The 11487-nt window shown below is 44.8% G+C and overlaps 1 protein-coding gene across 2 annotated transcripts; it reads left to right on the top strand.

The window, feature by feature from the left end:
- The first annotated feature begins 388 nt into the window (after positions 1-388).
- Positions 389-9217, top strand: LOC119363366 (probable mixed-linked glucan synthase 8). 2 transcript variants are annotated; one of them, XM_037628703.1, is made up of 3 exons: positions 389-933; positions 6512-7250; positions 7350-9217. In XM_037628703.1, exons 1-3 carry the CDS (start codon positions 623-625, stop codon positions 8991-8993), a joined length of 2694 nt encoding a protein of 897 aa, XP_037484600.1. In that variant the 5' UTR covers positions 389-622; the 3' UTR covers positions 8994-9217. The 2 variants fall into 2 exon arrangements, with proteins under 2 accessions (XP_037484600.1, XP_037484601.1); XM_037628704.1 differs by lacking the exon at positions 389-933 and adding an exon at positions 5483-5824.
- The last annotated feature ends 2270 nt before the right edge of the window (positions 9218-11487 follow it).

The following is an 11487-nucleotide window of genomic DNA, read 5'->3' as shown; positions in this document are numbered from 1 at the left end:
CTAAGCGCTGAATATTTGCACCGTTTCTCCTGGAGCGGAAGTCCGCCAACAGGGCGGATCTCATCTCCGCTGCTGATACTTAAACACGCTGCAGTCCTTAATGGCACGTGTGGCATTGTAAATTATCTAGGCGCGCGGTGAAGACTTACGAGCTCTCTACACTCTGTCTTTGTTATGCTTCGCTGCAGTGAGTGTCAACCGCGCGCGCGCAAAACTCGCCGATTCGTACCGTTAGCTCCTCAAGATTTCAAGAGGGAAGACCGGATCCCATCGCTCGCTGCTGCTGAATAAACTAGAGGTGCATTCCTTAATGGCATGGCTCGCATGGCAGTAATAGTTTGTCGTCGCCGCGCTAGTTGATAGCTGCAGCCCAGCCGATCCACCCTGTAGAACCGTATTCCCTCCCGAGTGACCCGCCTTCCGATCCCACGAACGCAGCCGACAGTCCGGTACCGGTGTACATCTCGCTGCGCACTCCCACTCCCGTAGCTCGTGCACCATATATACACTCGCTCAGCTGCTGTCCATCCGGTGATCTCATCGCACACAGACAGTTAAAGCTAGCATATGTAAGCACGATCGAGTGTAGCTAGCTACTGTGCATAGCTTGGAATCGTGGGGCATGGGTTCTCTGGCGGCAACCAACGGGGCCGGTCATGCGAGCAATGGCGCCGGCGTTGCGGACCAGGCGCTGGCGCTCGAGAACGGCACCGGCAATGGGCACAAGGCCGGCGTCGCCGACAGAGCGACGCCGGTACTGCAGGCGAACGGCGGCAGCAAGGTGGCGAAGAAGATCAGCCCGAAGGACAAGTACTGGGTGGCCGCCGACGAGGGAGAGATGGCCGCCCCCATAGCGGACGGAGGCGAGGACGGCCGGCGGCCGCTGCTGTACCGGACGTTCAAGGTCAAGGGCATCCTCCTGCATCCCTACAGGTGCGCTATATCTTGAACAGTCAGCATTTCGCGCGATTTCTTTTTCGGAGTGTTAATAAACCACCTTCTAATTTATGGCACTTGTGTATATGCACCAAGAGGTAATCGCCTAATTGGTCGAACGCCCGTAATGCGGTTGATCGATCACGATTTACTTGTGTCAGCTTAGTTGGTAATCGGTCGCGCCATAAGAAATTGGTATGGGGCATGCAGTCGCACTCTGAGGTGGCAGTGTCCTGTTGCATATGACAGTGTATCCTCTGTGGTGAGAAACAAAATACTCCGTCAATATGGTTCCTCAGAGCATTGTTGAGATACACATGACGCCAAATTTGAAGAGCTTCCTCCAAGAGGTTAAATCGTGGTCGATCAGCCGCAGTCCGGGCGTTCATGTATGAAACTAAAATTAACCATGTGCTCCTTCGTTTCATTTTAGTCTTCATATAAATTTTGTCTGAAGTCAAACTTTATAAAGTTTAATTAACTTTATAGAAAAAATATTAACATTCACAATGCAAAATCAATATCATCAGATGCATTATGAAATTAATTTTTATATTGTAAATGTTGATATTTAAAATTTAAATTTGATCAGACTTTGCATAGTTTGACTTCAAACAAATTTATATGTTGAGTAAAAAATGAAGGAACTACTCCGTATAAAACAGTTCATAATTGGCCGCCCTAAATTATGTACTGTTTTTGGTGCTGTTTTTTCACGACGGGGAGGGGGAGGGGGGCAGTCACGGCGAGTTCTATTAACTTGGACACGATTTTTATATGTTATGGTAAAACTTTTTCAACGTCACTTTTCTGGTGAGTGTGCTTGTACACAAAAACTTCACTTGTACCGCCGTCATACACTGAGTATTTGCCTTCAAAGGCGGGTTTCAAGTACGGATGGACAAAAAGCTCAAAGTCAAAACAGTCACTTGTTTTCACGACTAGTTTTGACTCGTGCTCATTTCAGCTTATTAAACTAAATAGCTTAATGAACTGGACACTCACAAGCAACTCGCTAAACTTGTCAATATTATTATTAGTCCATTTAGTTGCAATCATTTATGACTGTGTGCACCTCTTGATGCAGAGGCTGGAGGTACTCCTCTTTTCGATTTTTTTTAATTGCAATCATCTAGGCCACCTCACAAGTCTAGCCCACATACGCCTCCTATGCTTGGACTTATGCATGTTTGTTACACTATTATGTTGCCTTGTTGGCTATTGACAAATCATTAATGCATTTGCAATGCAGTTGTTTAAATTATATGATAAGCTATTGTTGACATGACATGCTACTTGTACTTATGACGTGCTGTAGCGAGCGCTCGCGGGTGCCCTTGAGCTTTTAATATACCGAGCAAATATTTTTTTAAATGGTTAACAAAAAATGATCTGATTCCTAATGAGCACGAGAAGATCCTTAACAAGCCGAGCTACTCGTTAATCCAACCCTAGTTTCAGTGTCTCCTATTTGATAGCTATGTGACGATAGGCACACCTAAGACGTGGCTCAATGTTGCTTTACTTGTCTTTTCGAGGTTAGGGATCATTTTGTTTAAGTCGATTTTGTTTTCTACAAGCATGAAAATGTTATGCACAATTATGTACTTCCTCTGTTCCTAAATATTTGTCTTTTTAGAGATTTTAAATGGACTACCACATACGGATGTATATAGACATATTTCAGAGTGTAGATTCACTCATTTTGCTCCGTATCTAGTCACTTGTTAAAATCTCTAGAAAGACAAATATTTAAGAACGGAGGGAGTAAAAAGGAGAAAAAAATACATACGGGCTTCCACATCGAAGGCCTAATAGGCATGCCACATTCGCTTTCTGGGCTTTGGCACCAGCTGACCAGCGTCACACTCTGTTGTGAAATAGCATTACGTAATTAAGAAAACGGAAATTACAACAACTAGATGCTTTTATGGCAAGTTCCTTTAGCTGAATAAAATGCAATTTAGAGTGTTTTTTTCTTTTTAAAGAAACATAGCACGTTATAAGAATATCGTTTGAAAGCCTAAAATAAGTCCAGAAAATATGTGACCCGCCCGTGCAAGTTTAGAAATTGAATTTTGATAGGCTGCAGGTACCATAACAAGGAACCTAAGTTATGCTTAGTTTGGACAATCTAAGGGTTGTTTGCTCCGTAGAAGAAGGGTAGCAGGAGTGAAATATAGCCTTTGATGTTGATTTATGTCAATCCAGAGATCACTTAACCAGCAATTGCAACACAGCAAAAGAAAAAGCACCAACAAGTTTGACACAGATGCCTCTTGATAGCTATGTGTCAAATTTGGCATTTCAGCATGACATGGATGTCCAAAGGGCGCTCCATGCAGCACGCTCGTATACATGTAGTAGGTACGTACTCCCTCTGTTTCTAAATATTTGTCTTTCTAGAGATTTCAACAAGTGACTACATACGGAGCAAAATTAGTGAATTTACACTCTAAAATATGTCTATATACATCCGTATGTGTTAGTCCATTTGAAATCTCTAAAAAAAACAACTATTTAGGAACGAAGGGAGTAGAAAAGAATCTTTGCTAGATAGCTGGTTTCCTTGAAACATTTTGTTAGCCAGTTGGTGCTTTGCCGACTGAAAGCACTCCTAGGCCTGCAAATGGAAATGTAAGACTCGCACATAACGGACGGTGCACTTGAGACTTGGTCATGCGTGGTTGCTCATAGTGCTCAGCTGCTGGCCATTCGCCTCTAAGACTAAGTGCGTCTGATCATTAGATGGATCGCGTAGTCTATTGCTTGCACGGTTCCTTTCGCGTGCTCGGTGCCCACTAATACAGGCTATGACACGAATGCTCCCACGGATTTTTCATATGCCTTCTGTATAATGCGTGAGCATTGCGCAACGCTTAACGCACGCTCTCCTTTTCTTCTTCTTTTTTATTTCTTGAGGGAGTAACACACGCTCTCTTTTTTCTTAGCACAAGTGCCGTATGTTTTTTTTTTTGGAGATGCACAGCTATGAAGCGCCCGACTTCTAAAAAAAATGAGCTTTTTTTAATTTTCACCAGGGGGAGGGGGCGGGGGGAGTTTCTCCACTGAATATATTGATCAGAGTGGGCTAAGGATCCCAAATAGTTACCCACATACATACACGCCGCACTCGCAAGCACACATATGCACATGCCCGAGTACGGGGGGAGAGACACGCACACGGGGGACATCCTCGGGTCGTGGTTAGTTAGCTACCACAGACAGAGCACGCAACCAAGCGGAAACATGGGGGCGGCGATCTTCAGGTAAGAGTCCACGCCAGAGGATGGCGTCTTCCCAACAACAGGCGAGCGTGCGGTTCAGGGAGGGTTGTTGTCGTTGGACCACTGCATTCCGGTGCTTCCAAAGGTGCCAGCAGCACAGGAGAACGAACTCCATCGGCGACCCAACGATTTTAACCGTCGCCTCCACAAGGGCAGCCAACCTTTCAGCAGAGACACCCAAGACGGGCACCCCCGCCGCTTGCAAAAAGTCCACCGCAAACAGGCAAGCGAAGAGCAGGTGATTGGTTTCCATGGTCACCGTGCAAAGTGCGCAAAATGAGACTTTTTTCAGTCAAAACTTTAGGAAAAACCAAGAAAAAACCAAAAACCCTGACATTGCACAATGCACAACTGGTGGCGATGAGTGGCCACACCACTTGGCGCAATCCGTTAACTATCTCGGAAACCGTTAACTAGTTGCTCCATATCTTGCTTACCACGAGATATATGCACCTCTCGCCTACAGTGTGCAATGAATGGGCCGGCCTAGTAACGAATGCAATATTTTTTTTTTCATTTCTTCGTTCGGTTTCTTTAGGTTTCAAATACGTGTTCATTTTATTATGTTCATTTCTTCATTTTCTTTGGTTTCCATAAAAAAATTATATACGTTGAAAGTTTCTGAAATTCATGATGAACATTTTTTAAATAACATGTTTGAACTTTTTTTAAATACTTTTTGGAATGTTATGATTTTTAATTAAAATCAAAAATTAGTTTATTACATTGTATTAAAAAAAATTAAACCCCATTAACATTTTTTAAACTGTTAGTATTGTTTTTTCAATATGCGAATTTCTTTACATTGTATAAGCATTTTAAAGAAAGTTCATTAATGTCTTCTGAGACAATTGAACATTTTTTAAGTATCATGAATGTTTTTTAGTAAAATTATAATTTTTTTATATAATGCAAACATTTTTTTAGGTTGTATATTTTTTTAAATAGCACAATAATATTTGTAATTGTTATGAAACATTTTTGTGAATGCTATCAATATTTTTTTAAAGATGAGCCGGCATTTTTCATCATTAAGAGTTTATTTAAGTGTGCGATGAACACTTTTTAAATTTTTAACTGAAGTATTTTGTGAATATATGTATTTAAATATTTAAAATATAAAGAAATTAAAAAAGAACGAAATTAACGCTACTGGGCCGGCCGACTTTGCGCGCTCTATGGCGAGGGGACGCTCGGTCTTGCACTAAGCGGGACAAAGCTGCCCCCAGCCACACACACACACACACACACTCCCCGTCCAAACCCACGGTACGGCGACGGCAGCGGTGGAGGCGGCGGCGATGGGCGACGTGCCCCTGCCTGCCCCTCCAATGGGCCGGCTAAGCCTCGACCCCACCCCTCGACTTGCGCTCTCTGATCCCAGACCTCGCCGTCCTGCACGGCAATCTGCGGCTCCCCGCGCTGTCGTGCACGGGTGGCCGGAGGGCGTCGATCCGCCGCTTCCTCTCGACACGAGTTCCGTTCGCCCTTTCTCCTTGGTGCCTCGTTGTGTTCACTGCCGCATTGCAAGTGAACAAAAGAAACCAGTGGAAATAGAAAGAGAATGAACAAGTGCGCCTCCCATCTAGGTTTTCCAAAATGTAAGAACCCCGCATTAGCATTATTACCACTGAATTCTGTTACGCTCACTGTGCCATCCAACTCTGACAATGTAGGTTGAAGGTTTCTTTGATGTGCAAATTACTTAAGCTAGCAATCCGGGGCAGCAGCGACAGCAAATACTAAAACTATCATATTAAGGTCAACTGTCATATCCGGGGCAGCAGAGATCTTTGATCAATAGGGTGGTTTTAGCAACCTGATTGAATCTGAGCTTAGTCAGAAAGATATTATTATTGATAAGGACTTCCATGTGGAACTCCACTGTTATAGTGGTTGCGAGATTAAAATTACGTTGGCAGGACTAGCTGATATGTCAGATATGGTTCAGCCGCCACTTATAAAAGGCGGCCATTAGAAAGTCTATAAGAATGCTCTTCATCGAAATGCTTCTGTAATTTTAGTTTTACACTTCTCTACTAATAACATGCTATATTGATTGTTAATTGTTATTTTTCCTGGACTGGAAGGTGATGTGTCTTTGTAATTTTGCATTTCATCTTGGTATCGTTCACACTTCGCGCTACTCGTAAATTTACATCCTGCAAGGTTCTAAATTATGCTAGAGATTCTTGTCCTTGTGCTAAGCCTAGTATCGGGTATTATTTTCTCAAGCTATATCCGTGAGTTGATCTTTTAGTTAATTGTTCTTCTTTTCTGTATAACAGGTTGCTGAGTTTGATCAGATTGGTTGCTATCGTCCTATTTTTCGTATGGCGTGTCAGGCACCCATATGCTGATGGCATGTGGCTCTGGTGGATATCGATGGTTGGGGATCTTTGGTTTGGCGTCACTTGGTTGCTAAACCAAGTTGCAAAGCTCAACCCTGTCAAGCGTGTCCCCAACCTTGCCCTCTTGGAACAGCAGTTTGATCTCCCTGACGGCAACTCCAACCTTCCTTGCCTTGATGTCTTCATCAACACCGTTGATCCCATTAATGAACCTATGATATACACTATGAACTCCATCATATCCATCCTTGCTGCAGACTATCCAGTTGACAAGCATGCTTGCTACCTCTCAGATGATGGTGGGTCAATAATCCATTATGATGGTTTGCTTGAGACTGCAAAATTTGCTGCATTATGGGTCCCCTTTTGCCGAAAACATTCCATTGAGCCAAGAGCCCCTGAGAGCTATTTTTCTTTGAATACACGCCCATACACTGGAAATGCACCACAAGACTTTGTCAACGACCGCAGGCACATGTGTAGAGAGTATGATGAGTTCAAGGAGCGGTTAGATGCACTTTTTACCCTTATTCCCAAACGGTCAGATGTGTACAATCATGCTGCTGCCAAAGAAGGTGCAAAGGCAACTTGGATGGCAGATGGGACACAGTGGCCAGGCACATGGATTGACCCAGCCGAAAATCATAAGAAAGGACAGCATGTTGGAATCGTTAAGGTATACATTTTCACTTCTAACTTTTTTTACTATAATTTTTTATGACTAGAATCATACATGAGTGCTTATTTATTTCAAACTGTGATCTTTATTTAATAGGTTATGTTGAAACATCCAAGTTATGAACCAGAACTTGGTCTAGGAGCAAGCACCAACAGTCCTCTAGACTTCAGTGCAGTTGATGTGCGCCTCCCAATGCTCGTTTACATCTCCCGCGAGAAGAGTCCAAGCTGTGATCATCAAAAGAAGGCAGGTGCCATGAACGTACAGTTGCGAGTCTCTGCCCTCCTGACCAATGCGCCCTTCATCATCAACTTCGATGGTGACCACTACGTCAACAACTCGAAAGCCTTCCGTGCTGGCATATGTTTCATGCTCGATCGCCGTGAAGGTGACAATACTGCCTTTGTCCAGTTTCCCCAACGCTTCGATGATGTTGATCCCACAGATAGGTACTGCAATCACAATCGTGTCTTCTTTGACGCCACCTTGCTCGGCCTCAATGGCATCCAAGGGCCGTCTTATGTTGGCACTGGTTGCATGTTCCGCCGTGTCGCACTTTACGGTGTTGACCCACCTCGCTGGAGACCTGATGACGTCAAGATCGTGGACAGCTCCACCAAGTTTGGCAGTTCAGCATCATTCATCAGCTCAATACTGCCAGCAGCAGACCAAGAACGCTCCATCATGTCGCCGCCGGCACTTGAAGAGCCTGTCATGGCTGACTTAGCTCATGTCATGACATGTGCATATGAGGACGGGACTGAATGGGGCAGAGAAGTTGGTTGGGTGTACAACATTGCAACTGAGGATGTGGTGACCGGCTTCCGGCTGCACCGGAATGGGTGGCGATCCATGTACTGCCGCATGGAGCCAGATGCATTCGCCGGCACCGCACCAATCAACCTCACTGAGCGGCTCTACCAGATCTTGCGCTGGTCGGGGGGCTCCCTTGAGATGTTCTTCTCACGGAACTGCCCACTCCTGGCTGGCCGCCGGCTCCACCCAATGCAAAGAATTGCCTATGCCAACATGACAGCCTACCCAGTTTCATCTGTCTTTCTTGTGTTCTATCTCCTCTTCCCGGTGATATGGATCTTCCGTGGGCAATTCTACATACAGAAGCCATTTCCCACGTATGTGTTGTACCTTGTCATCGTCATAGCCCTGACCGAGTTAATCGGTATGGTTGAGATCAAGTGGGCTGGGCTCACGCTGCTGGACTGGATCCGCAACGAGCAGTTCTACATCATTGGTGCAACAGCCGTGTACCCTACAGCAGTATTTCACATAGTGCTGAAGTTGTTTGGCCTGAAGGGTGTTTCCTTCAAGCTTACGGCGAAACAGGTAGCAAGCAGTACCAGCGACAAGTTTGCTGAACTGTATGCCGTGCAGTGGGCTCCGATGCTGATCCCTACAATGGTGGTGATAGCGGTGAATGTCTGTGCCATTGGCGCGTCGATAGGCAAGGCGATAGTGGGAGGATGGTCACTGATGCAGATGGCAGATGCAGGACTTGGGCTGGTGTTCAACGCGTGGATTCTGGTGCTGATCTACCCGTTTGCACTGGGCATGATTGGACGGTGGAGCAAGAGGCCCTACATCCTGTTCATTCTGTTTGTCATTGCGTTTATTTTGATCGCGTTGGTGGATATCGCCATCCAGGCCATGCGCTCTGGGTTTGTTCGGTTCCACTTCAAAAGCTCAGGTGGCGCCACTTTTCCCACAAGCTGGGGTTTGTAAGTTCCTCCCTATGCTGGGAGTTTCCTTTTCCTTTGTGGTGTGGGTTTTCTTCTTCTTCTTTTTTTGGTTTTGGTGTGAATCATATATAGGCTGTCTGAGTTTGTGGAAATAATGTAAAAATGGCCATTTGCCTGGAAGAAAAGTAGATGTGGCAAAGCAACACCTGTAGTATATCTGGTATAATGTTTGGGATGCCTGGAAGCACACCTATTCCTGTACCTAAATTTTGGCATGTTTTAGTGAGGCCTCAAGATTTCCGGTACATCTTCAAGCTGCAACATCGCCATGTGCTTCCCAGTAATAAGTCAATTTCTTTTTAACCTGCAGTTAAACTCTGCTTAGTTGCTTAATTAGAGTGGAGAAAGAGCATTGTCAATGCTTTGCTGAGGATTTTTGGCCAGCATCGCTTGCTTCAGAATATACTACTCCCTCTGTCCCAATATAAGAGCATTTTTGACACTGCACAAAAACGCTCTTATATTATGGGACGAAGGAAGTACTTCACAGTACGAGTTATATGTTGCCCTGCTGGTGGGCTGATATCCGCCAAGAATCGAAGGAGGGAGAAAGAAACTAGAAAGCAACAAAGGAACTAAAGACAATGGATGTCAATTCAGCCATTCCAATCGCACGACGTGCTCCACATGTATAACAGGCAATGCCATGGTCCATGTTCCTGTAGACATGGAACCATCTGTTCCATTATTGTCTCAAACAAAAAATCGGTTCTGTTATTTGTTTGGCTCTTGCAAATCAGCCGCGTTTGTGGCGTCATACGAAAGAGAGAGGGGTGTCGCCTCCAGGCTCCGGTGATGTGCTCTCGTGGTTTGTAGATGGACAAATGTGATGGTACACATGTATGTCGCCATGGCATTGATGGAAGAAGACTTCTAGTGCCATAGGAAACTCGTGTGCTACCCATGCTACCAACGCATGGTAACACCCTTGAAAAGTTTGGCAAACATATTTGAGAAAAAGCTGAGTGAATCGATGAGAGATGTGTTTACAATCTGGTGCTCCGGCGTCCCTCGGTTGTGATATGGGCGGCCCTCCTCCTAGGGTTTGTCGGTCTAGTTGTAACTTTGGTCGTTTCGGTGGTGCGTGTTTTGGTTGGCCGCACGTCGTCCCTACGGTCATCTTCTCCCCGCGCTTGTGTTATGCTCCTTGTGATGTTGCGGTCATCTCTGTGTTGGTGACTTGGTGTCCATGCTCATGCAAGTATGGTTCACTTCAGGCTGATGGCGGATGCCATATAGGAGGATGTCGATAACTCCTTCGTGTATGGTTATGATTTCTTCTTGTTCCTACTAGTTCTTGCTTGGTTGGCTATTGTTCACTCTTGGTCGGCGCTTGTGCCATAGATCCTTAGGTCGTTTGTTTATTTGTGGTTTTGCCTTTAAATCGTGCCATTTGGCACCATTTTTGACATTGTACTAATCATTTCTATATAACGAATACATGCAAATCTCTTGCATGGTTTCGAAAAAAATCTTGGGGAGTAATTGCTGGACACCAATCTGGGCTTTTGAGTTGATGGCGGTTACAACTGACTATTTGGTTTGTTTCCAAGACTACGGGCCCGAGGAAAAATGTTTCCTGACCTGGATTTGGTTTCCAGGTAATTTCTTGCCTTGTCAGACAACATGGCAGAAAGGGCATTTGGTTTGCGGCCTGACATGGACTTGGTTTCCAGGTAATTTCTTGCCTTGTCAGACAACATAGCAGAAAGGGCATTTGGTTTGCGGCCGGGAGAATTTAAGTTTGAAAAGTCAATTGGCAGGTCCATCTACAAAGAGTAATTTTCATACTTACAATCCCAAGCAACTATCGTCGCTAGCCAGGTATTGGAATTCTAATGCCTGGGCTAGGCTAACCATTTCCCTAATTCCTCTATCTAGGCTAACCACCTACATGATACTTCAGGCCTGGCTATCTGAGGCTTTTTTAGGGCAACAACCAAACAAATTTGGGGCAACCTCCATGGAGGCTCCAGACCAGGCAAGACGTCACAAAGACACAAACCTAACAAGATCTAAGTGCAGGATGGCCCGCTAGTTGCAGGTAGACGAGAACATACAATGCAATGAGTTGTATTTTTGGCTCGTGGCGCTTCAAAATTATACTTTATACAGTACGAGTGACATGTTTCCATGCTGGTCTAGTATCATCAAAGAATCAAAGGAAGGAGAAAGAAAGCAACAAAGGAGCTAAAAACAATGGATGTCAATTCACCCTTTGCAATCACACGACGCACTCCACATGTATTACAGGCACGCCATGGTCCAAGTTCGTGTATAAATGGAACCATCTTTTCCGTTATTGTCTTAAAAAAAAGTTCTATTATTTATTTGCATCCCACGAATCAACCGCTTTTGTAGCATTGTACGAAAGAGAGAGGGGTGTCACCTTCAAACTCCGTTCATGTGCTCTCGTGGTTCACAGGAGGACAAATGTGGTGTTGTACGTGTGTCCTCATGGCATTAATGGAAGGAGA

This window comes from Triticum dicoccoides, chromosome 2B (assembly GCF_002162155.2).
Source record: "Triticum dicoccoides isolate Atlit2015 ecotype Zavitan chromosome 2B, WEW_v2.0, whole genome shotgun sequence".
Classification (NCBI taxonomy): Eukaryota; Viridiplantae; Streptophyta; class Magnoliopsida; order Poales; family Poaceae; genus Triticum; species Triticum dicoccoides.
The sequence above is the reverse complement of the archived record's forward strand: the minus strand, read 5'-3'. Positions and strand labels throughout refer to the sequence as shown.

What these genes read in the sequence shown, in the direction of transcription:
- LOC119363366 (XM_037628703.1), top strand. Translation starts at nt 623, where the DNA reads ATGGGTTCTCTGGCGGCAACCAACGGGGCCGGTCATGCGAGCAATGGC. An exon ending in ATCCTCCTGCATCCCTACAG is followed by an intron (nt 934 to 6,511) that starts GTGCGCTATATC and finishes TCTGTATAACAG; the next exon opens with GTTGCTGAGTTTGATCAGAT. An exon ending in AGCATGTTGGAATCGTTAAG is followed by an intron (nt 7,251 to 7,349) that starts GTATACATTTTC and finishes TTTATTTAATAG; the next exon opens with GTTATGTTGAAACATCCAAG.